The 27,139-nt window shown below is 44.1% G+C and overlaps 1 protein-coding gene across 1 annotated transcript in view; it reads left to right on the top strand.

Moving 5' to 3' along the window:
* The window catches only part of CPNE4 (copine IV), a 128,908-nt gene that overhangs the window by 14,242 nt on the left and 87,527 nt on the right, over window positions 1–27,139 (top strand). The window contains exons 4-6 of the mRNA XM_015413840.1: window positions 7,606–7,680; window positions 18,619–18,702; window positions 22,940–23,029. Coding sequence (XP_015269326.1) covers window positions 7,606–7,680; window positions 18,619–18,702; window positions 22,940–23,029 — 249 coding nt within the window. The remainder of the gene's footprint in view (window positions 1–7,605; window positions 7,681–18,618; window positions 18,703–22,939; window positions 23,030–27,139) is intronic.

The raw sequence follows: 27,139 nt of genomic DNA, 5'->3' as shown, positions 1-27,139 counted from the left end.
GGACCTCAGTGGGGTTCAATGCCATAGAGTCCACCCTCCAAAGCAGCCATTTTCCCCAGGGGAACTGATCTCTGTAGCCTGAAGATGAGCAGTAGTTCCAGGGGATCTCTGGGCCCCACCTGGAGGCTGGCATCCCTACTAACTGCTCATTTGAATAGGAGACTACCATTCCCTCAGACTCAAGACAGAGCTGGCCAGGTAACCCTCTTTAAGAAAGGGTTTAAGAGGTGGGGTGCCACCACAGACGATGCCTTCATTCTTGCCACCTCTGGTGGAATCTCCGCGAAAAAAGACATCCCTGCATTGGGAAGGGGATGCATGAGAGGAGCTACTCCTTTCGATATTGAGACCTAAATTCTTTTGGGCTCAGAACTTCAATAATACCTGTTACTACACTGATTGTCTACTGGGAATGTTTTAGAGATTGGCAGAGTCTGCACAAGCAACAAAATAGTGTTCTTAGGACCTTCTAAGGCCCTCTGTTTCCCAAATATATCACAAATGTGCTGCATCATCCAGGGTTCAAGATCCTATTGACATAAACAGAGCTGTCTTTGCTGTATCCTTGCCCTCCACCCTGTGTTAAATTACTATGAAGGCAGCAGGAAAGCACCATTCACAGCAAGAAGGTTAGAGCAGGGATGACATCATCACTATACAGCAGGGTTTAGGGTCCAATCCAAACTCTGGATTAACAGTTGATGTGTTCTGCAGATGTCCAGGAATTAAACATTTATTCTAGGATGGGTCTGAAGTGGATGTAGCTCCATTCCTATTTACCAGAGCTTAAAAATGGCTGGCTGGCACTCAATTTCTTCTCCTCTTCTTCTCTTAACCTGACAGTGCTAACACAGAGGACAAAAACATTCAATCTTTGCTTTTGTTGTTAATTTTTTTACTGAAATTAACATAAAATTAACATTGACAAGAACCTTCTGTTATTGCATCCTTTAAATTGCGGTTTAAAAATTCTGAAATTTCCATGAGAGGTTATGAATTGTTTCCTACCCCACCTGTAGGGGTAGGAATTATTCATTAGAATGTGAAGTCTCAGGTAAAACCATAATAGTGCCTTCCTTTTTTGTGATAATCATACTTTTCAACCCTGGAAAGATGACTGTTATGGTTAGCCTGGATTTGAGGTCCCCTGCCACACTTTTAAAATGAAATAGATTAAAAAATAATAATTAAATGTTAATTTCACAGGGTTGTTTTTAAAAAAAAATCAGTAAACCACCCTTGAGTAAGGTCTTGGCTCAAATTACTGGTAATGTTTCCATCCAAGAGTAATATGCTGTTTTCTTTAGTCGGTGATTACTGGAGGAATTATCTACAGTGCAATCCTTATACCTCTCTAAATCCATTGACTTCCACCAATTTACAAGAGCATAATTCTGTTTAGGATTGCACTGTGATGACTCAAGGAATTTTTTACAGTGCAATTCTAAATGGAATTGTTGGTGTTCAGTCGCACAGTCAAGTCTGACTCTTCATGACCCCATGGACCACATCACGGTAGGCCCTCCTGTCTTCCACCGTCCTCTGGAGTTTGCTCAAACAAACCGATGTTTGTTGCATGAGTAACACTGTCTAATCATCTCATCCTTTGCCGTCCCCTTCTGTTACCTTCAATCTTTCCCAGCATCAGGATCTTCTCCAGTGAGTGCTCCCTTCTCCTTTGGAGGCCAAAGTATTTGAGCTTCAGCTTCAGTATCTGGCCTTCCAGGGAACAGTCAGGGTTGATTTCCTTTAGGATTGACTGATGTTATCGCCTTACAGTCCAAGGGACTCTCAAGAGTCTTCTCCAGCACCATAATTCAAAAGAATCTATTCTTTGGCACTTGGTCTTCCTTACAATTCAACTCTCACAGCCATACATTACTACTGGGAATACCATCACTTTGACTATGTGGACTTTTGTTGGCAGGGTGATGTTTCTACCTTTTATTATGCTGTCTAGGTTTGCCATCGCTTTCCTCCCAAGGAGCAGGCGTCTTTTAATTTCATGGCTGCAGCCACCATCTGCAGTGATCTTGGATCCCAGGAATGTGAATTCTGTCACTGCTTCCACAACTTCTCCTTCTATTTGCCAAGGAGTGTTGGGGCCAGATGCCATGATCTTAGTTTTTTTGATGTTGAGTTTCAAGCCAACTTTTGCGCTGTCCTCTTTCATCCTCAGGAAGAGGCTCTTTAGGTCCTCTTCACTTTCTGCCATTAGAGTGGTACTGTCTGCATATCTGAGGTTGTTGATGTTTTTCCCGGCAATCTTAATTCTAATTTGTGATTCATCCAGGCCGGCATTTCACATGATGTACTCTGCATATAAATTAAATAAGCAGGGTAACAATATACATCCTTGCCGTACTCCCTTTCCTATGCTAAACCAATCAGTTGTTCCATGTCTGGTTCTAACTGTCACTTCTTGACCCTTATACAGGTTTCTTGGGAGACATGTGAGGTGGTCTGGTACTCCCATCTCTTTAAGGGCTTGCCGTAGTTTATTGTGGTCCACACAATCAAAGGCTTTAGCGTAGTCAATGAAGCAGAAGTAGATGTTTTTCTGGTACTCCCTTGCTTTCTCCATAATCCAGCAAATGTTTACAATTTGATTTCTCATTGCTCTAACTCTTCAAAACCCTGCTTGTACTTCTGGCAGTTCTCTATCCACGTACTGCATGAAGTCTAGCTTGTAGGATCTTGAGCATGACCTTGCTAGCGTGTGAAATGAGGGCAATTGTGTGATAGCTTGAACATTCGTTGGCATTGCCCTTCTTTGAGATTGGAATGTAAACTGACCTTTTCCAGTCCTGTGGCCACTGTTGCGTTTTCCAAATTTGCTGGCATATGGAGTGCAGCACTTTAACAGCATCATCTTTTAGGACTTTGAATAGCTCAGCTGGGATACTGTCATCTCCGCTAGCTTTGACTTTGCACTCTAGGATGTCTGGCTCGAGGTCAGCGATCACACCGTTATGGCTGTCAAGGACATTGAGATCCTTCTTGTATAGTTCTTCTGTGTATTCTTGCCACCTCTTTCTGATCTGGCATATGGAGTGTAAATGGAGTTACATCCTTCTAAATGTTTCAACATGCTTGGGCATAATTCTGTTTAGGATTGCACTGTTAACTAGTTTTATAACATAATATAGGCACAAAACTCATTATAACAGAACAAACATTTGTGTTTAGGGATTTATAATTTATTTAGATGTAGTCCTTGAATCTGAAAATGATCATACCCAAGAGATTTGCAGGCAACATCTAGCCAATAAACCTAGAGCAGTAATTTGTCTAGACCAGGGGTGCCAAACTCATTTGATACAAGGGCCAGATCTGACATAAATTTCACTGTGTTGAGCCGGGCCATGTGTGCCATGAAATGTAATGCCAGGTACCAGGGGTATAAATAACTTTATAAAGCATAGAAGCAAACCCAATTTTTTTTTACTCAAAATACAAACATGATTAAAACATTAACTATTTTACAGTATTTCCTTTATTTAACAGTCTTGGATAACTGGCACCTCTTACTCTTATTGCATCAAAATCCCCCTTGGAAATTATGCACGTGGTTTAACTCTCCTCCTGGACACAATCCCTAGGATTTCCAGTCTGCTCAGCTCCTAAACTCATGACTCAAGATGAATCTCATATTTTATATTCCGTTTCCTTCTAATTTCTCCAATTTAGATTGGAGTAACTCTGCATACTATTGTGCTGTATCTAACATCAGCTGGAAGGCGTCTTGTGGTCTTCTACAGCAGCATCACCGTTACTCAGCAGCAAACCCCACTGAGTTCAATGGCACTTACGCCTAGGTAGATGGGCATGGGTCCTCAGCCTTCCATTAAATCCTAGTGGGTTTCCTTGTGAGTTTTATCAAATCACTAAGCCACACAGCAGTCCTGCCTGCACTTGCTTTGGAGTAAGCCCATCTGACAGCCCTGGGATCAGGTTGAATTGCTTCCTATGTACACACAGAACAGGGGAGGTATTCACACACCTGCGAGTCTTCCAGATCTGTCTCTCCCCTCCTTTCATCACTCACAAAGGGTAGCCAATTGACATGTTCCCCTTGTTTTTTTTTTAAAGGTGGTTGTTCCTTTTAATGAGAAAATGCATGTTTAGGATGATGTTAACATTTGGTTTATCGGGATTTTTGCATCAAAGTATGAAATGTGTTGGGAGCATTAGAGTGAAGGGCGGGGGCTTTGTACTTGAGGAAACCCACCAGATGTTTAATTGATCTACAGGTGTTTCTGTGTATAATTAAGGGGATAATTTAAAAGAGAAGTAAAGTGTCCCCAGGGAAGTGAGGACCAAATTGTCTGATCTCAATGATGGGGGGGGGGGCTGCTTCAGACTACCAACCTAGAGCTCGGGAGGGGGGAAGCCCAGCCCCTGCAAGCATGCAGAGTGCTCAGGGCAGTGCTACTCAAGGGAACGAGGAGGAAGCTGAGTGCTGGCTGGCCCTGGAGACCGGCTGTGGGAATCGACGGAGTTTGGTTTGGAAAATAGTCAGCCAGCCTCACTTCAGCTCCCGAGAGAATGAAGAGGGAAGGTTAATTGCCTTATTACTGGAGTGAGAAAAAGTCTCCTAATGTAGAGGGAAGCAGAAAAGCCCCAGTCAAATAATAAGAGATTGCCTTCCAACTCTGTTCCCGGGCTAGTCATCAGCAATTGGATCCCTTGTGCCAACCCCCCCACCCTCCACCCCCGCTTTAGGCTGGAGAGCAGCTTGCTTTTGCTCTGCTGCCTTAAGCTCAAACCAGTCGTGTGTTTTGCTCTGCTGCCTTAAGCTCCAGTCATGTGTGAAACACACTAAACCCAGTTGGCTGGTGGTCACGGGTGGTCTACAAGGCTTCCCCTTCCCCAGGCTGGTAAAGAGAGTGGCAACTGCCCAGCGGATAGGTGGGTGAGTGAACTCAGCAGCTAAGATCTTTGTTTGCTCTGGTGGCTACCTGTTGCAGTGCTTGGCTGAGACACTACAAAGGCCTTGCCTGGCAGGCAGTGCCCTGCCGGGGCGGTTGGAAATGAGGTGTGAGGAAGGATGTTGCTGGGCACTGGTTGCAAAGAAGGCAAGGCTTGTCCAGTGCGGGGAGAGAAAAGAGCTGCATCTCAATGTGCTGTGGAAAGGGAGGGAGGGAAGGGAGGCCAAGGCTGGAATGATTGCTGTTGCAGCGGCCCCCAACTTACCGATGAGGTTGATGCTGAAAATGAACTGCTAGAGAGGCAGTTATTCCACCAAGCTGAAGCCACAATCTGAGGGGCTCTGCCTGCTTGCTCCTCCAAGCAGCTTCCCATTCCTCCTCCACACTTCCTGTTCCCTCCTTTGCACGGGTGGGCCTCCGGGCCAGATAAAAGCCCTGGACAGACTGATCCTGGCCCACAAGCCATAAGATTGACACCTCTGGCCTAGACTGTGCCCTCTTCTTTCTTCCTTGGCATGGAAGGAGAGGAGAAGTCCCCTTCCACCTGACCAAGACTGCCAGTGAAGTTGGACATGTATATGATTAAGGGAGCAAACCTAAGCAGGTGTACCCAACCCAGGATCATACTCAGGCCTATTCAGTAGGACATACTCCCAGGAAAGGATTGCCCTGTACTTATGCTTGTCATTTCTACTTCTTCCTTTTGTTTCAAATTGATTTTTCTGAATAAATGCGAACAAGTAGCTGTTATCATTATTATATAGTTATGAATATATATATATTTTTTGGTGTGTGTGTGTGTGTATACATATCTGCCTTGCTTCGACCAGGGCTAGGGCATTCTCAGCCCTGGCCCCAGCTTAGTGGAATGAGCTTCCAATGGAGAGCAAAGATTTATTACAGTTCTGCAGGGTCTGTAAAATGGGTCTATTCCACCAGGCCTTTGTTTGAGGCTGCAGATGTCCAGTCAATCTGGCCCCTCCTACTTAAGTGGCCCTTTGAGTCTGAGGGTGACAATTTTACCATTCTGGGAACCAGACCATATATGCTTCTATCTACTTTGGACACCATAAGTTTTCCAAATACCATCTTGTGACTGAGTCAGAATCTGGAATAGTAGTTTTTAGGGTTTTATTCTTTGTTCGGTATATTGTATGTTATAACCCACTCTGAGCCCACTTGCAGGAAAGACAGGATAAAAATCAAATATATATATAGAGAGAGAGAGAGAGAGAGAGAGAGAGAGAGAGAGGGAGAGAGAGGGAGGGGGGGGGAACAATTTATATTCAAACATAATGTCAAGTTTCTACTCTTTGCAAATCACACTGTGTTTAAAAACTGGTTTCCCTCAAAGTGTGAAGGAAAATATATGCCAGTGGCGGTCAAGCTTACACAACACACAACAGAACCATGATCAGGATCTCTCATGTGTTGTTTTTTTAAATAAAAAATTGGTGAAAGAACACTGGGAGAGGGAGTGTTTGACTTTTTCCTCCCATGCTTCTTCTTTGATTTAAGTAGCATACATACTATCAGATAAATACTAGCAGTTGTCAGCTGAAAGGCCTTACCAAGTTTTAATCAGTGTGATAAAAGAATTTTGGTCAATTTCACCTGCAATAGAAAGGTTTCCAAAGTTGTGTGTGCATCCTTTAACATTAGTGATACTGTGTTTCTATTTGGTTATTGTATGAAGTCCCTAGGTAAGAAGTATGCTCCATAACCATGAAGTCCTTACTGCTCGATAATGCCAGATCTAAACTATGAGGTGGTCAGTTTGGGCCAAAAGACACTTCTTGTTTCTGGACCACTGTCCGGAAAACAGAGTAGATCCTGGTAATGCTGAAGTTGCACATTGCTACTTTGAATCACAAATGTTGGTAGAATTCATTCTTCAGAACATGGCAGTTATGTGTTTGCAGCCCATCAGGGCTCACAATGCAAGCTACTCACCAGCTTGTATGTAGCACTGTTGCCAATGTCATTCAGGGAAGGGTCTGTGGCTCAGTAGCAGAGCATCTGCTTGCCATGTAGAATGTCCCAAGGGAAATCCCCAGCATTTCCAGTTGAAAGGATCAAGCAGTGGGTGATTGGAAAGACCTCAGCTTGAGATACAGGAGAGCTGCTGCCAGTGTGAGTAGACAATACTGATCGCAGTGGACCAAGAGTGATTCAGTATAAGCAGGGGTCATTTTGTAGAAAAAGAGGTGCAGGAGCTCATTAGCATAACTCATTAGCATAACTTATTTGCATATGCCACACACCCTGACATCACCGGGAGTGTGTCAGAAGGCAACACCCACCGCTCAGGCTCCACTGGACTGTTTTGGATTCCTAGCTATCGGGGGGGGGGGCAATGCAGATCTGTCCTCACAGAGGAGGGGGAGCTTGTACCTGAATAAAACTTGGCCTTAAAGGCGCCCCTGGACTGTTTTGGACTGGGGGTGGGCGGGAGGGCTCTGCAACTTACCAGGCTGCTTCTTGCTCTGACTAAGGGCTGATGGGAGCAGGGGGTGGGGCTTGTTGCATGTGCCCACCCCCTGGGCTCTTTACTGCTGGAGCTCCGCTCCTGTGCACTCCTGCAGGAAATGACCCCTGAGTATAAGGCAGCTTCATGTGTTCAGTGTGTCTGTGTTTTTCCTCTACTTGAAGCTAAATGTGACTTTCCACTTAGGTAATTGCTGAAGAATTGTCTGGCAACGATGACTATGTTGAACTTTCCTTCAGCGCCCGGAAATTAGATGACAAGGTAAGCTAGCAATTTGATGTTAACCTTACCAAAAGACATAAGAATACAGACAAATGTGATTGAATGAGACGTTCCCCCTTGCAGCTATTCTTGGAGTGCTGATGTTATTAAACATATCAGAGATCTCAGATCGATGCTCATAATTAGGCTTTCCTCCAGTTGCATAGTAATTAGACAAAATCCCAATGGAATGTAATTAAGACCAAGATAATTTAATTATACTGGGACCTCATGTATTTAAAATGCCACCAATCAGATATGTTGGCTTTTTTAAAAAGCCATCAAAGACATAATACTTAAGGCTGGCATCTTAAAATATAAATTTGGGAACACTAGTTAGTGTGTTTGTGGTGTTTGAAGGAGGTTTTCCCTAGCTAAATGTAGTAGGGGATTTCATTCTTTGTGTGTGCACGGCAAAAACTTTTTGCCCATTCAACCAAAAGTGTGGTTGCTAACTAAGAAAATGTTCTTCAGGCTAGAGACATTATTATTAATGACTGTTCAGCACTAGCACAAGTTCCGAAAGCCTTGGATGTTGCAGGTGCTCCACCATGGAATCCCAGCCCACACAGAGTCATGGATGAAGGACATTCTGCCCTCACTGCAACAATGTCCCCAGAAATAGTCCCTGTCTTTTCCTTGTAGGAATGAATGGCAGTCATTACCTTTATAAAGTACAGGGCCAGTTCTCCAGCCAAGGCACTCAAGCAACTGCTTGCAGTGACACAGTGAGGAAGGTGTTGACACACTACAAGGATTTGGCTGACTTCTGACCACTGGGGGTGTCGGGATGATGAACATACTGCTGGCATCTAAGTCCAGGCCAGGGGCTCCTTGGGTCAGATGTGGATAGCAACAGTGTCAGAGGAATTAATCAGTTGCTTGGGGCGACGAAATATCTTCAACAGACCCTGATGAAAAAGAATACAGAGAGGACATTTGGGGACGTCACTGGGATGGTGGCCAAACCTGTTCTCGGTCTGACCTCCAGGTGGGCTTGGAGGTCTCCCAGAATTACAACTGATCTCCAGACTACAGAGACCAGTTCCCTGAGAGGAAATGGCTGCGTTGGAAGGTGAACTCTACAGCATTATACACCACTGAGGTCCTTCCTCTTCCCAAACCCTTCCTGCATTTATCATTTATATATTTGTTCAATTAATACCCTCCCCTCCCCGCTGAAGCAGGCTCAGAGTGGCTTTCCAGGCTCCACCCCCAAATCTCCAGGAATTTCTCAACCTGGAAAATGGCAAACCTACCTTGGGTAATGACCCCAATGACTCCCTCTTGTGAATCAAAGTTTATTTTATCAGTACAGCTACTGCTGTAGCCCCGCCTGTTTAATTTGCACACAGCCCAGTCTTCTTCCCTGGCCACACAAGAGTGGTGTTAGTGTGAAGAGATGTTGACGACTGTGTTACGTAGACAGTTCATACTCCATAGGGCTCCTTTTGCTCTCATTAGTCTTAGTAGACTCTCAAGCACTTATTTAACGTAATGTAGGAATATTTCCTTTATAATTATCATAGGGGGATGAATTTTCGGGTTTTGCAAGTAAATGGACACCATGGCTCGGACCCGTTAATCGGATCTGTACCCCGGACCTCCCATTCCCCTGGCACCCATGCTCTTAACACTCACTTTTGCTTTTGTAACTTTGCCTGCTTTGCACATCTGGCTTCCACCAAGGAAGACTCTGCAAAGAAAGGCACTCGTCGCAAACAATCTCTGCTTCTCACTTGCCTTGACAGTTCCTTGCTGGGGTTGCCATAAGTCAGTTGCAACTTGAGTGTCCTTGTGTAATAGCCCCCCTACTTAGACTCTATGCACAATAGCCAGTAAGCACTTATTTAACGTAATGTAGGAATATTTCCTTTATAATTGAGATATCATAGGGGGATGAATTTTCAGATTTTGCAAGTAGATGGCAGTCAGATAATCAGGGCTGTAGTTATAATAAAGCCAACCCTTGAATGCAAGTACCTGTCGACTTTTGTTTCCTAACCTAAGGAGAGTCACCATTGGCAACACAATATTAAAAGTTGTGATAGCGGTGTATTCTGCAGGGAAACCCTCAGTGACTTCCTTTTATCCAGACCAGCAGGCAGAGCTGTGCATCAGCTTTCGCTGTTATCATGCAACCAGTAGAATAGTTGTGCAAGCAATACCCAGCATGGTTTAGTGGTTAGAGTGTCAGCCTAGGATCTGAGCTACAAGCCAGTGGAATTATACTGGACTGGCTTGAAGTGCAAGAATGCTGGCTTTGGTGGTACGTGCCTTGATCATGCAAGTAGAACCATTGGGGGGGAGGAGAAAGGAGTTCTACTCACACGGGAGGCATTATGAATGTGTGTAGCATATACCAGTATAGACTGAATGTGATTAGTTACAGCAAATCTAATTAAAACTGCCAGGAATATTTAGGTAGGCAAACCATAATGAATTCGTAATTTGACTAAGATACAAAGGTTAATAGCATCCCTAAGCTGGGGATCTTTAATTGCTCTAAACATCCAGGACCTCAGTTGTGTGTCTCAACTAAAAGGTGAATTATCTCTGATGGGGAGGAGAACTGCTTCTTCTTAGTACTAAAAAACAAAAAACCTGCTCATTATATTTTACTGGCTGGCAGCAGGCTGAAGCCCTAAAAATTGGGGGAAACCCCACCCGGCAACCCTACTTACAAAGTAACTACCCACTACTTTCCCCATCCCCAACATAAAATGCAGGAATACCATATCAGTTAATAGTGAATGAGTTTATTTTGCCTATTTAATACTTAGGAAAATGTAGCATTCATGAGGTATGTACTTCATGGGCATTTTGCACTTTATGCAGAGGCAAACCTAAATTTGCCAACAAACCTTGTCCCAGCTCACCCTCCTCCTCCACTCATAATCTCTGTGAAAGAGTCATGATCCATTTTGGAGTCTTGAGTCACAAATGGAGAAATATGAGTCTTTTTATGAGTCATATAATCATAAGGAGAGCTCTGTTGGATCTGAATCCATGGCCCATCGAGATTGTCGAACAGGCTACGTTTTGACTTTTTATCTACTGCCTCTTCAGAGAACTTGCTCTTAATTTCTGTTCTGTGTCACGTGCTATCAAGTAGCTTCTGACTTATGGCAAACCTACGAATTAATGACCTCCAGAATGCAGTTTTTGTTCTAACATAGTTTAATTTCTTCTAGCTTTTAGTACTGAGAAACACATCCAAAGGGTAGTGAAGCTAAATTAATCACAAAGTTTGGTTATTTTTAAAGACATGAGCTTGGTGGTCGATCGCACATATAAATATTTCCCTTCTCTCCCCACATACAGACACACACATCTGTTCAGTTTCCCAGCTACAATGTGTGAAAGGACACTTATCAAAAGTTGGATTGCTATATGGTCTTTTGGTTCATATGTATGCTTATGTCCTAGAGGCCTGATGTTTCTGCACTACCACACACACACACAGTACACGTATGCATGTGTTAATGTGGAGTGCAAGATTTTTAATCCTTGCTATTCATTGTCTATGATGATGAAATTTTAACCGGGTGGAACTGGCAGTTCATCATTGTGGTTTCTGTGCAGCCCTACGTGGGACCATGCTTGTGCACACCTGTCACAGAGATCACTCTTCTTAATTCTTCTTAATTCTCTAGAATGTCTGGCGTGCTCATACCCCTCCCCTCATGGGCCAGCTCCTTCCCACCCAGCAAGCACTCCTTCTCTCAGTCCTTTCTTTGCCGCCATGGAGATCAGACATCTTCACTCTCTTCTCACAGGTTTTTCTTTAGTGATTTTTCCCTCCGTTCACTTTTCTTCCCTTTGTTTCTTCACTCGGCTTCATTCCTACAAAAAAGGGGGGATTGGAAGGAGGACTTTATTATCAGGCTATGACTCTCTTAGAAAAGTGCATCAAATGCAGCCTAAAAATGGCTCAGTCAGAGGACCATGACCATTGTCTCCTATGCCTGGGTGAGGCCCACAATGTCTCTGCCTGCTCTGTTTGCAAGCAGTTCACTTGAAAGGCTCACCTGGACCAGGTTTGGGAGAAGGCTTTCACATCTCACAAGACTCCACAGCTTAGAGGGAGCATTGGTCCAAAGTAGTCACTCATCTATGCTTAAGGGGACTGTCTACCCCATTTAGACTATTAGCTTTTCACCTCTCCCTCCTCTGATGTACTAGGTGATTGTGTCCCCCTGGCCATCTCTACCCTGACTTCTCCAGGCCTCCAAATTAATTGGGATAAATCCTTCCTATAACCTATTCAGTCCATCCTATTCAGCCCTCCTCAAATCCAACAGGAGCAAGGCTTTTCTTCCTCAGAATAAGGCAGCCTCCATATGAGCATTGTCTCAGAGGTTAGATTTCAGTCTATTAAGTCTCCACTACTGCAGTGGTCCCCTTTGCCTGATTATTCATTAGGTCCCTTCAGAACTGTTTCCTCCGCCAATGTGCAGTCAGACCTCTCCTTGTGGAAATTGTCTATTCCTAGAATGCCAGTCCAGTCTATAGGGTGCTGTTCATCTTGGGAGAACCTGCTGACAGGCTCCCCATTTGGAACGTCCTCCCGTGAAGTTCTGGTATTTACAGATGAATCCCTTTGGGGCTCGGGGCACACTGTGGCTTCCATGGAGCCAGTGTGCATTGGCCCCCTGCTGACCAGGGCTTTCATATTAATCTTCTGGAGCTCGAGGCAGTCAGATATACTTTGATTTCTTTTAGAGCCCTGGTCTCCAGCAGAAGGGTGCTAATAGCCACAGACAAAACTACAACAGAGTCCTACATGAACAAGCGGTAGGGTTGCCAAACCCCCCGGTTTGCCAGGGGTCCCCCGTTTTAGGGGGGGTTCTACCTGCCCGCCAGCCAGATGGCCGGCGGGGGAAGCCCCAACACCAACACCCACCCCTCTCTCTCCCTTTAAGTGTGTGGAACCCGTGTTTCCTCCCAAGCCTGTGTTTCCTGCCAGCTTCGTGCTCTTAAAAGGGAAACACGGCTGCTCTTAAAGGGGAAACGCCAACTCCTGCATTTAAAAGGGAAACACCGGCTCCTTTAAGTGCATGGAACTGCCATTTCTGGAGATCCAACACACGGGTGGGGGTGGGTGGGCGGCGGACGTCCCCAATGTGACGTCATCACATCGGGGATGCCCCACCCCCTCCAGGAACGCCCCCAAAGTCCCCCGCTGGGGGTGGAAGATGGACTTGGCAACCCTAACAAGCGGGGAGGTACTGGCTCCCTCTCCCTCTGTTTGGAAGCTTCTCCCCTTTGGCACTGGGCTATCGAGCACACTATCTCCTTGGAGATTACCCATATCACTGGGGCAGCTAATGGGACAGCAGAAATTCTCAGCAGAGGAACACGTCTACACACGAATGGTCACTCAGGGATGATTACCTGCTTCCTGTGTTCCACCAGTGGGTGTGGCCCCAGGTGGACCTGTTTGCCTCTTCCTCAAATGCAAAGCGCCCCCAGTTCTGCTCACTGGCAGGGGAAGGTATCTATTGCTTAGGGGATGCCTTCCAACTGGCATGGCAAAGAACTATGTTCTATGCCTTTCCACTGTTCTGGCCAAAAAGGGTATAGTTTCCACCACCTTGGTTTCTGTCCTGAGGCCACTATCTACCTCTTCCTGTGATGTCAGACCTACTCCATGTAGGGCCTCTCCTGCACTACAGTGTCCAGTCCCTGCACCTAATGGCCTGGTTGTTACTGTCCTCTAGATGCTCCTTGACAAGGTAATAGAATGCTGCAAAATAGTCCAGATTTTCCTCCTGGGTGGCTGCCTGCGGCCTCCCCCCTAAATCCTGCCAGCTGAATTATATTTTTGAATGTCCATTGCACCTGAAAGATAATGGCCTGGCTATTACCTCAGTCAAGGTCCATCTGTTAGCCATTTCTGCTTTCCACAACACAGTTGCAGGGTTTTACGCTTTTTCGGCTCTGATTTCCAAAAAATTCCTCACCGGTTTATTTAATTTATACCCTCTGGTGCTCCTTCCTGTTCCCTGGTGGAGTCTTTCATTGGTGCTCTCTGGTTTAATGTTTAAGCCCTTTGAGTCCCTTGCCAGATACAACTTGTCCCTCTCCTATAAAGTAGCCTTCCTTCTGGCAATCACCTCCACCTGAAGGGTAGGAAAACTCAAGGCTTTTTGGTCTTCCCTGCCCTTTACCAGGTTTCACTCCACCCTAGTCTGGACTTCCTCCCAAAGGTTTTGCCCACCTTGTACATTTCCCAGGACATAGTTCTGCCAGTGTTTTTTCCCTCCCCTACATCAGACAAGGAACAAACCCTACACACATTAGATGTTGGTAGGTCATTACTTTTTTTATTTGGACCATACTGCATCATTGTGGAAGGAGGACAACCTGCTGGTTTGCTTTGCTGGCTCCCGCAAGGGCCAAGCTACCTTCTCTCAAACCATATCACGCTGAGTTCTCAAAGCCATCCAATTGGTGCACTCTGCCTCCAAGGTCGATTGCCCACTCCATCTCAGGGCTCACTTGGTCAGGTCTCAGTCCTCCTTTGCAGCCTTCCTCAGCAGTGTCCCCTTGGACAGCATCTGCAAGGCAGCCATCTGAACCTCCCTGTTGACATTCATCATGCACTGTGCAACTGATGTCAATTCCAGACAGAATGCAGCTGTGGGGAAAGCAGTGCTTATTTCCCTGAGGATCTCACTCCCACCTCCTACTGGTAAATCAGCTTGCTATTTTCCCAGGTGGGACTGCACAGAAGCCACGAAGGTGAAAACAAGGTTGCACTTACTTGTAACTGTCGTTCATTGAGTATTCTGTGCAGGCACACATCCCTCCCTCCTTTCCCCACTGTAGGATCCTCCTCGCGTTCTTGAGGTTCTTTCACGGTTGCAAGAAACACTGGGGGAAGGAGTGTTCAGCCCGTCCCATCATGTGTCAGCTGGCGGGAAGAAACCGGCCCGTGAGGAGAGGGGGATGAGCACTCTAGAGAGCTTTAGAGAAGAGATCTCCATGGCCGGCCTGAGCATGTGTGCCTGCCCAGAAGACTACTCAAAGAGCAACAGTTACCATTAAGTGCAACCTTGTTTTCCCCTTAAAGAACTCTCTCCAGCTTACAGTTCGTAAGCTGCAGCCACACGTCATTGGATATTGTGCTATTTTTATGCTGTAGTAATCATTTGCAATTGGATTGTCTTTTCCACACAGGAAAATCCAGTTTCCAATGACCATGAAAGGGCAAAAAAATATCACAATAGCCAAGGATACGTTGCTGCAGCCGTAGTTTCAGTGGTGCTTTGTAACAAAGGTGGAACTTTGTTCTTCATCCTTCCTTATATGAAACAAACATGCCCAGTGCTGAACAGACTACCTGACTAGGCAGGACTCTGAGAATGCACCACAGGCCCTGTGCATTCACAGTAACCCTCCCTCTGCTCTGGAAGCTGGAATGGCTGTTAATTCACACCGTCTTTTACTTTCCGAGTCATATAACCGTCTCTCATTTCTCAGTGAGCAAACATTGTGCTGTCCGGGCCTTCCATTTCCGTGTCACCCTCGCTTTAACACTGGCTGGGACTATTGAGCAGGTCATGAACTTTAAACATGCTAGAGATGGAATAAACGTTGGGTAGTACATTTGTCGGAGAGCAGGATGAACTCTTGAGTTTTTTACACAACCTGAATAGGAATGTGTACCACATCTCAGTACCATCTCTGCCACAGATTATGTTAACTGCACCCCAAGTGGGAAAATGTCACTGACTGTTTACAAATTATTCAGTTAAGGAACAACTTTTTCTTTTCTTTTCTTTTTGCCCTTTTGGAAATGTCACATGCTGTGGCAAAAATGAGCTGCCTTGTCTGAAATGAAAGACTGAGAAATAAATAAGGAATAAATAATATATCTTCAGCAACACAAACAGTTAACTAGTTTGCTGAGCAGAGCTGGTGCGTCCAGATCCGCTTCCATGATGGCTGAGGATATCAGGCAGAGTGTAGCCAAATTGTCAGTGTCTGTCATATCTGGGATATTATGCCTGGAGGTTGGTGTGAGAGATTACCATACTGAACCTTCACATGCTCTGTTTGTAGATTGGTCCGTACTGTGAGACTGTTTGGCAAGCTGAGGATCAAAAGGGAGCTGCTGGGTGCCACAGCTGGCTCCAAAGGGCTGCAGGTTACTCTGCCATTCTTTGAGGCAGAGCATGCTGGGAGGTGACAGACACAAGCCACACCCATTGCCTCCTCCCCCATGGTGCCCCTATAAGCTTGCAGTTTCTGCACTTCAGGTAGGCAGTCACCCACTGGTCAGACTCTCCCACCTGTTCTAGGGCCAGTGGGGGGAGAAATGGGTGGGGGCAGAAGTGATATTGCGCAATGTATCAACATCACATCTGGTGAAAACCATAGAGTTTCCAGAGCGTCGGCTGACACGATGATGTCACATCTGGGTTTTCACCTAGACCTGACAGTGTGTCATATGATGCCATATCTGCTGCTTCCCCTACCCCTAAAGCTCCTGGGGGTGCCAAACAAGGGATCTGCTGCTTCCCCTACCCCTAAAGCTCCAGGACGTGCCAAACAATGACCTAGCAACCTTTTATGCCTTCCAGTTGGCACCCCAATTAACCACTTCAGCAGTAAACCAGACCTATGGCAAACACAGTGAAAAACAGCTTGATCAAGTGAGCAGTGGTATGTCCATATTTCTCTTAATATGGCAAACCTAAAATTGATAATAAAGGTAATTTGGTTTCCAGAAGGTATTTTTATCAGTACTGAAGGCATTTGTTAAAAAAAAACACAGTGCCATGTAGCAAATTCTGTGGAGAACTGTAGAATGCTTGCCAGGTTTTAACTTGGGATCTCTCAACAACAAATATTATTAATTTTATAAAATCTGTAAGCATGCATTTCTGTTCATTTAGCTCTGGAATAAAAATGATCAGAACAAATATTCTACAAAAATGAACATTAGATACATAAACTCATTTTATTATTGATACTGAGTTATGAAAATATCCTGAACCATGTGGTTTATTTCTGCAAAGAGAATTTCTCCCATTTTGGTACCATGAAATCAATGCTGAATATGCCATTAGATGCAGTTTTGCTAGTGTAAATATTTTGAGAACATCTTTCACTATGAACCGAGATCTTCTGAGTTGGAACAAGGAGAAAAATATTTCTTTTGGCAAGAATTATGTGGATAGTTACTAAGCAGTAATAATGTTGGTCGTTGTGCTTATAACATTACTTTAGAAATAATTATACTTCACAGTATGCATTTTTAGAGCTTCTGGGAAAAAACTATATAACATAGTCCTCCATCCTTTCCAATGGCAAAGTCTAATTATCAAAGCTGAACATATTATTCAGATTGCTCAGGGTCAGTCTGACTGTATTCTTTCATTTTAATTATGGCTCGATATATTGGTTTATAATATATTCTGTCACTCTTGAGTAGGCCAAACATATTTTAATTTTTTCTATTACATAGTCTTTTTAAAAAAGAAAAAGAAAGAAATATAACTGTAATTACTTTATGGAGTTTTTCATAAATGTATATTCTGTCAAATAAATTCCACAGAAAGGGTAACTGGTTTGTCTCCTGACTGAACTTGCAGTGTTTCTACAGAAGCAATATATTAATAATAGGGAGATAATAATTCTGCCTAAAATTATGGTGCTGGAGAAGACTCTTGAGAGTCCCCTGGACTGCAAGGAGATCAAATCAGTCAATCCTAAAGGAAATCAACCCTTACGGTTCTCTAGAAGGCCATACTGAAGCTGATGCTCAAATACTTTGGCCACCAAATGAGAAGGGAGCACTCACTGGAGAAGAAGAAGGGGACGGCAAAGAATGAGATGGTTAGACAGTGTTATTGATGCAATGAACATGAAATTAAACAAACTCAGGAGGACGGAGGAAGACATGAGGGCCTGGCGTGATGTGGTCCATGGGGTTGCAAAGAGTTGGACTCAACTGTGACTGAACAACAGCAAGCAGTAGAAAAGAGCAAGGGTCCAGTAGCACCTTAAAGACTAACAAAATACGTGGCAGGGTATGAGCTTTCGTGAGTCACTGCTCACTTCTTTAGATACCATAATAATAATAGTTGCCAGACCATTAAGAGCCTTGACATGTAATTGTATATGAAGAAGTGAGCAGTGACTCACAAAAGCTCGCACCCTGCCACATATTTTGTTAGTCTTTAAGGTGCTGCTGGACTCTTGCTCTTTTCTAGTATGTGAAGAATATGGCAAGTGAGGATTTGTATAGGGCTAAGGGCTTCTTACAAAGTTGGAAATGATAGAGGTGAAGTTCAGTACTCCAAGTGTGAACCATGCACCAATGTATGCCTCTGCGCTAAAACAGTTGTGCTCCTCTGTATATTTATTACTCAAGGTGAGATCTTGTGTGTGCTACTCCCTATGAAAGACTCATAATGACCAGTATTTGGGCAGCAGAAAATTTATGGATTATTAATTTCCATGTCAATTATCAGTAATATTAAGTTATATAATTTCAGTAATGCGCATGGCTTTCTTATACTGGCTGTTCATTGATCTCTTGGTCTGAGTTTTAACATATTTTGCCTCTTTGTCTATGAAAGTTAGTTGACCCGTGATGGCTGTCCTAGAGGTGCGGCTCTCCTCAAAAAGGGAGTGTTTGTTCATTTATTTGTTTTAAATTTCTACCAGTTTTGACATGATCTTCACAAATGATTCATAATTACTGGAGGGAACACAACCCCAGGCACAATCTGCTCATTGGACAGTATCAGGTGGAAGTTCGACAGGGTGGTACGACATTATATCCTAAAACTAGTAAGCAAAAAAAAAAAGGCTTAGAATTAATGCTGGTAAACTTTTATTTCCGTCAGCATGGGAACCTGGGATTATGTGGATAAAAATCAATAGGACTTGAAAATAAAGATCCTCACGTCTTCATTTCAGGATTTCTTCAGCAAATCAGATCCATTTCTGGAAATCTTCCGAATGAATGACGATGCAACACAGCAACTGGTCCATAGGACTGAGGTAAGTACTAAACCAGATGGTAAAGTTTTCCTCAGTGTGGGAGAGTTTTGAGGGGCAGGATTTGAATTTGTATTTCTACCAGAATTGGTAAAATTTTCCCAAGTAGCCCATAATTACTGGAGGGGAGGAGAACAACTCCTATGCTTGGATTGCATTACTCAAGCAGTACCTCAAAGGGCCTCCAGCTGTAATGGAGAGTAAATTTATCGCCTTTCCAAGTGGTTAAAAGATCCCCATTTTAAAAAATATTTTATTATTCTAGAACTCTTCACCTCCAATAGCATGTTCTCTTTCCCCACGCAGTGGAGGAGAGAGCAGCGTTGAAGACTAGAGGAAAAGTTGTACATCCATATTGGTTCATCCAAAATCCAAAAGCAAGAATGAAATCCATGTAATGCCTTTATTAGGACCAAGCAGATTGACATAAAATATTGTGCAAACTCTTCATCAGGCTGAATGCTTCAACACTGAATAAGACAGAAGGGCAGCAGGCAGATTGTTTATGTCTGGATATTAGGGTCTGATCTAAGGCAATTAGCTTAACTTTATTGTTGAGTTAAGTTACAGCAAAGCCTGGCTGTAGGAGTAGCTGTACTCCTTTTAAATGCTTTTTAGAAAATTGGAATCTCTCATTGGTAAAACATCAGGAATGGAATTGCCAGCGTCCAGGTGGGACTTGGGGATCCCCGGGAATTACAGCTCATCTCCAGACTACAGAGAACAGTTCCCCTGGAGAAAATGGATGCTTGGGAGGGTAGATTCTATGGCGTTGTGCCCCACTGAGGTCCCTGTCCTCCCCAGGCTCCACCCCTAAAATCTCCAGGAGTTTCCTAACCTGGAGCTGACAGCCCTATGCCTCCCGTCCCCCACCGGAGGCCAGGAGGGACCTGGCAATCCTATAAAACATACACCTACTTTTCCATTGTTTTGGGGTTTTATTTTTAAAAAAGAAGGAAAAAGTTATATGTATTTGAAAGGCACTCATTGGGAGAGGAATAGTCCATTTGTGCTGTTTTAGGTGAGCAGTCCTGTGCTTCTGTGGCATAGTGGATGAGTACCCAGCCTCTGAAGAAGAAAATAGAATAAAACAAACCCCATATGTCTTTGAAAGTTTCACACAAGAGCAGGAGTGCTATGCGGAACGTAGTTATGCAAGTGTCACAGATGCCTGTTAAGTAGGGCTTATGATATCACACGTGGCTGCGGAATCAACTCTTCCCTCCATTTCTCTGCGCACATGGTCGCTTGAGAAAAATTATCCTGGGATTCCTGTTATGCTGCTCAGTGTCTAGCCTGCAAGTGGTGAGAGGATTTTTCCCCTCTTTTCAGTCTACCTTCTTTGGCATGTCAATTCATACAACTCTTGCGTCCACAACAGGGTGGTATTATGGTACCCACAATGCTCTGAAATCATTATTTTTAGCATGCAAGCTGCTTTGGTAACATAGCAACCAAAATGTTCCTGCACAAGTACTCATGGTCAGCAGTGTGTCTAGGCTTAAAACAGGCAGAGGGCCATTAATAGCCATTATCCAGAAGAACCAGAAATGTCAACTTTAGGTTCACATATTATATCTGTATCCTCATCAGATAAACATTCGTCCTCCTCACAAATCTTACTATGTAGGAAATGCTGGCGTCCTCATTTTAGCTCAAGAGGAACACTAATTTTAGTTTACATGGGGGGTGGGCACAAACCAGAAAATGGAGGTTCATTGGAGGTTCTCATGGTTCATGGTTTTCACAAACCATGAACCTCCAATGAATTCCTCTGTTGCATGAACCAGTTCATGGTACGGGGAGTTTGGTCCACCTGGAAGTGAGCTTCAAAGGCATTTAGATGCTTTTGGAGCTTACTTCTGAGTCAGGCCACCCAACCGGAACTGAGATATGAAGGCATTTGAAGGCCTTCAGAGCTCACTCTGGGAGTTCAGTCAGGCCAGCCCGACCTGGAGGTGGGCTCTGAAGGCATTTAGATGCCTTCAGAGCTCACTTGGGTGGAGCCATAGGGGTTCAATGATGGGCTTCAATGGCATTAAAATGCCTTTGGAGCTCACTTCTGGGTGGGCCACCGGACCTGGAGGTAAGCTCCAGAGGCATTCAATTGCCTTCAGAGCCCAAGAGCATGTCTACCATGAACCTCATGATGACCTCCCGTTTGCTCTCATGTAAACCCTCTTCAGATGTTTGTATGTGTAGTCACTGAAGGGAGCAGGATCACAACCGCTGTCCCAGTCCTGAGTGTCTGCACATTCAGCTCAAATGTCGAAGCAAGCTCCCACATGCATACATACATGTATACATGGGCAGGCACCTCTATGCAATAGGATTCCTGCTTCCTGGGGTGTTTTTGAGGAAATGGAGGACTCTGTGTGTTTATAAATATGGTACAGTTGCCACCTGCCTGGAGAGGAAAAAAGTCATGTCCCTTTAATTGAGGCTTAATGCAGTGATATTATTATTATTCTGCCACCCATTTTCACATGTTAAGCCTCTATTAAAGGGACAAGATATTTTCTCAAGGCCCGCTGGCAACTCTTAGAGTGCCTCTGCACTATTCACTGTGTATGGGCATGGTGCGACAGGCCAGGAAGCATGCTCCTGCTCTCCTCTATGGGTACTCACTGAATCTATCAATGAACTTCTGAAGAGGGCTTCAGTTTCTGCTCTTATGTTACCATAGCAGCTTAGTTACCATTCCTCCATACCTTCAGCAGTGTTCATGTGACTTGAAATCTTGCAACAGGGGTAGACCATGTGGGGAATTCCCAGGTCAGTACAGACAAAAATGCAAATACAGGCACCCATGGTAACAGTAGAGAACTTCCCATGAAGGGATACTTCCAGAACGTCTCTTATTTTAGGTTGCTCCCATATTTCAGAGTTCCAAAGTTCCTGGTCTTATTTACAAAGTTTTCTCAGTCCACATCGGTAATGCAGAAGAGGGGAAGACACAAATGAATTCAAGGAGATAGAATCTGTGGCAAACTGTGTGTGCCCCATTTCTGGAATTAACTTCATAAATTCTCATAATTAAAATGGAATTAAGGAAAAGTGGAGCAGAGCACATAAAGATAAAATAATGGAACAGGGGAAATCCGCTCATCCTGTTCTCATGTGATCTGCCCCTCCAACATGGCTGCAGTCATTAAGTCAACATATGCTTTGATCTGTGTACCCACCTAATAAGGAGAGCAGTGGGCTTTGTTCCTGTTACTACTAAACGTGCTGATAAAGTAAATGAGCCTTCTGTACCCATATTGTCATTTCAGATTTATTCACTCTAACTTCAATGAACAGTAGCCTCTATTTGCCCATTCTGTGTTGTGTTCTTTTTTGTTTTGACTGACCCAGTTCTAAGCCAAAGAAAATCAATCAAAAGATCCCCACTGACTCCACTGAGGTTTGGAAAGGAGCCCAATTGCAAAATAAATTCTCAAATATCAAAGCCATAGCCTATTGAGTGGTGTGCTCAATATTATGTTAAACCAACTTAATTACGTTATATCAACTGACCCAGCATATAACCACACAAAAAAATACTATCAAAATATATTGTACCTAATTATTGCCATTCCTTCTCCCTTTGGCCTACTAGTTCTTGGTGTATCCTGAAATCCATTTTGTACCCTTTACCACATAATTCAGTCCAGTCTTCAAGACAGCCTATAATCCAAACCACACACTAAGGGCTTTCCTACCATGACCTGAAAAATCTTTTCTGTCTCTCCTGTTTTTGTATTTTGTATTTGATGAAGAATTCTAATGAACTCACAAGCTTGCCTTTCTATGATATTTTGGTTAGTCCTAAATATCTCTAAAGGGGTACAAAGGGGTTACTCTAAGCTGTGGAGTCTCGTGAGCAAAAATTACTTTGTGAGCTACTGGTATTAAAATTGTGAGTGAGTGATTTGGCTACTGCATAAATTAGTTTGCTCTGGAGCCATCCTTCCTGAGCAAAGACAAAAATGTATGAGCCAGAGGCTAAAAAGCTGTGACCTAGCTCACACTAACTCAGCTTAGAGAGAACACTGGTTGCATGGCTGTCGTTTTGGAATTTTTATGTGAACCAATACGCCTACCTACTGTCATTAATTATTTCTAAATGCAACCTTGCCTTTTTTGGGGGGGAAATCAGCCTGATTATTTGCAAGTCATGTCTGTGGCTTTGTTTTTTATTTTTAAAACTTCTAAATGTTTGTATTTTTTGTGTTTGTTTCTGCTCTTTCATTCTTAGGTGGTGATGAATAATTTAAACCCAGCCTGGAAGTCCTTTAAGGTGTCCGTAAACTCTCTGTGCAGTGGAGACCAGGATCGCAGGCTAAAGGTCAGCGATCTGTTTAAATGATGGAACAAGAAATTCTGCATTTATTGCACACTTTAAAAATGATGAAATTGAAGACTGCACCTTCAGAACAAAACAAAACGCTACACCTTTCCTTTGACTTAAAGGCACCATCTTGTCGATTTATTTATTTATTGCTGATTCAAATTAAAATTCACTCAGCAGTATGTTTCCCTAATGATTGTGCTTAATATTGTAAAGGTCTCTCAGTGTAACACCACTTACGCCAACAAAATTGAACTAAAAATAAAGTTTCTGCATGTTCCAATGAGATTTGCTAAAGCCAGGAAGCTGGTAGGGACAATATTATCACAATCCGGCTGTTCTGCTCTACCTCTCACCTCCTCATACGGCAAGATTGATCTTCAGACCAGGTGAATTTTTTTTTTAAAAAAATGCTTGACTGGAAACTACCTTGACCCTTAAGAGGAATTAGAGGTCAGCTTTAGAATCCTATTCCATGCTGTTATTTGGCCTTTTGAGCAAATGTCATAGTAAGAATTAACAGGGTAAAATGGTTTAACTGATTTTCAGCACAGCCTTAAGCGGAGTTGGACCCTTCTGGGTCCGTTGAAGTCAGCAATGGTCTTGGAGTAACGTAACTCTTCTTAGGATTATACCATTAGCTCAGTTGTTCAGCATTGTCTCATTGCTGGATTGTGAATCTGTGATGCCTCACAAATGACAAAAGCTTTGCTGGGTCAGACCAAAAGTTCATCTGCCCAACTAGGAACCTCTGCAAAGCCCACAAGCAGGGAATGAAAGTTTCATGTAGCCATCATGGATAATACGATGAGGACCCTTGATATAGTACTATAGCTTCTGTTAGATACTGATGGATATTTTTCAACCTGAGAATATGGATTTGATCCTTGGACAGGTGAGGCCAACATACTTGAACCTTGTCCTTCCTGGCTGGTACAAACTTCCAGGAGAGACTGGCCAACTGAATGGTCGAAGTGGTTGGTTCCTTATTCATGGAGAAGCAGGGTCACCACAGCACTTAAGAAGGACATGCAATGACCACTTTGAAAATAGTTCCTCCGTACTTCACATATTAGTTCCTCCGTACTTCACATATTAGTAACTATTAGTCCTGTCTTCAGTGTTTTCTTCTTGGGCAAGGTGATAACTTGGTGCACTTGAGTAAGGTTCAATTACAAGTGAATTAAAAGAATGCAACCACCTGCTGGGGTGCTTTCAGCCTACCACTTGAGAGTCTCTGAGAGCCTCCTAGGTAGTTGTGCTTGGACTGCTTGGAGATACTTACACTTTTTGTTTTCCACTGTTCCATAATATCCCAAAGCACGCTGAGGTGGTTGCTTCAGTAGTTCATTTTGAATGCAGTGAACAGATGATAAATGATCAATCATGGAAGGTGAGAGAGGGCACCATTTGTCATGTGCCAAAATGTCTTGGGGCTGTCTGTTTGCCTATTGTAACATCTACCCAGATTGAGATTGTCCAAGGTTTTGCCAGTTGAATTTCAGCTAGTAAGGTGACTGTTAAAAGAACAGAAGCCCTGCTGGTATAAGGAGACCATCCTGGCTTAGACCATGACAGTATTATCTGACAGTGACTATCAGGCTATGAATTGTAAAAACTGGGAGTGGTGGTGGATACCAGAAAGAATCGGGAGACTGTGCATCCTGTACTGGCAATCAGAGTCTTCACCAAACTGCAGTACCCATAGAGGTCACATTTTGCTTCTTGGATTTGACTGCAATTAGATGTGATGAGAAGTATAAGGCTGCCACCAAATATGCCTTCCTTATGTTTGAGTTTCACCCCATTCACATAACGTAGTTATAAAAATGGGTGGCAGGATGTAGCACAATACGAGAAACCTCCATCTTACCCTTTCTTCAACTCTGGAGAAGGGAGGAAGGGTCTTTTTATAGCATGGGTTTTGTTTTGCTTCTGCCTGCTTCAAAGTTCAGCCAAAGTTCAGCTTTACCCCTCTTAAGTCAGAATACGAAAGAGCGGTTCTGTCTTGTTGTATAGAGATTTGGAACAAACAGAGAAATTCACTGCTTCTGTCTGCTCCCAAGCACAGACTGTTATAAAAGATCTCTGATATCATGGATTATTTGTGGGTGGGTAACCACAAATTATGGCTGGCTTGTAAATCAATCCAAAATCTGTGGGGCTCTGCCTTCCAAAATGAGCTATTGGTAGGGTGCCAGCTCTGGGTTAGAAAATAAGTGGAGATTTGGGGGTGGAGCCTGGAGAGGGCGGGGTTCAGGGTGGGGAGGGACTTCAGCAGGGTATAATACTATACAGTCCACCCTCTGAAGCTGCCATTTCCTCTAGTAGCCTGGAGATCAATTGGAACAGCGGAAGATCTCCAGGTGCCAGCTGGAGGTTAGTAACCTAAGCTCTTGGTAATGGTGGGACTTGTAATAACAAACAGCCTTCCTCCTTTTATACGTCCCCTTCCCAGATTATATTTATGAAGAAGGGAACATATTTTCAAAGGAAGAAAACTCATGGCACATAGAATTTCTGCTACCTCTGGTGATGGTCTTTACTGAAATTTCTGCCAGTTCCTGAGGGGAACAGGCTCGTGTGTTTTTATATCATGAAAATTGTTGTTTTAACTGCACTATGATTTGGGTTAATTAAGTTAATAAACCCTTTGAAGATGAAAGGAGTGTGTAAATGGGGACCATTTGTTCTAATAACTGGGATTGCTCAGGAGAGGAGCTATCAAAGAGACACCATATCTGCAAAACAACTCACTACTCTGTATCTCCAAGGACTCTTGACTCGGAGAGATGGCAGTTTGAAGGTGAAGGGTGCCGATGAATATCTACTACCCGTGGCAGGATTAGGGCAGTCTTAGACAACAGTCTTGCTCTCTTCACTTGGATGGCTTTTATAGGCTAACGTGTACTTTCTGCCTGACAGAAGCGTCTCTTCAGATCACTGCCAGAGCCCCACTGTGTTTCAAAAACATAACAACAACATCCTCTTGACATGCTGAAGAAGTTACAAAACATGGGCACCCGGAAACAAATATGAGTAATACTGGCCTCCTTGTGCCTTAGTATACCTTGGAAACAATAGTGGGGTTCCAAGTGTTATTTCTTCACCTGATACTCTTTGGACACTGGAAAAAAGGAACAAATAAAAAGTTTGCATAATAGTATTGTCCGACTTCTTTGAGACCACCCACAGAGGAACGGGGTTCGGGAGCCGCATTTGGGGGCCAGGGAGACCCTGGTTCGAAACCCAGAAGGGGACGAGCTCGAGTGAGAATACGAGAACCTTTACCAGCCGTTTGTGTGGATTCCAACGAGGAAGACACCGAGCGGGCCGCTACTTCCCGACACCGCCAAGATCCTGAGGCCGGGACACAGAGAGCAGGGATACAGAGAGAGACACACGTGAAACAGGAAAACACAACTAGAGAACGGGGTGGATGGGAAACACATGGGGGAGATTGTTAATTGTAGCAGATGTTGATTGTGAGACTGAATAAAGTGGAGAAACGGAAGGCACCGGGGAGGAAGCTGGAACGGATCGTGAGCAACAAGAGAGAGAGGGTGCGCACGACCGAACAAACCAGGAACGTAAGCTGGTGTATGACCTTAATACACAGCCCGTTCGCGTTCTGAGGTGCCTGTTTCAAAGCTGCAGGAGGTCTCACAACGGCAACCGGATATTCGGGACTTGGGAGGAACGGCGATCACGACAAGTATAAAAGCAGAGTGCATCCTTATTGTTGTTGGAAGCTAAGGGGAGTACTTTAAGAGGCTGTTATTAGTGGTTCTTGTCCTGTGAATCCTGTTATTAGATATAGATGGACATGGAGAGCCCCGTGTCGATGGGTCTTGTCCCAAATCAGTTCTTAAGCACATGGAATTGAGTGGACTCCGGAGGGCAGCGGAGGACAGGAGGGCCTGGCGTGATGTGGTCCATGGGGTCGCAAAGAGTCAGGTTGTGGTCACACGTGCCAGAAAAAATGGGGAAAATGAGGCTATTTCCTCCGGAGGAATTTGACCCACAGATGCACCATCACACATCCCTTGGAAGTTGCGGACTCAGTCCGTCAGTGTGTGATCAGCTGCAACTGCGGGTGAGTCGGGG

Source organism: Gekko japonicus, unplaced genomic scaffold (genome assembly GCF_001447785.1).
Source record: "Gekko japonicus isolate JY-2015 unplaced genomic scaffold, Gekko_japonicus_V1.1 scaffold981, whole genome shotgun sequence".
Lineage (NCBI taxonomy): Eukaryota > Metazoa > Chordata > Lepidosauria > Squamata > Gekkonidae > Gekko > Gekko japonicus.
The sequence above is the reverse complement of the archived record's forward strand: the minus strand, read 5'-3'. Positions and strand labels throughout refer to the sequence as shown.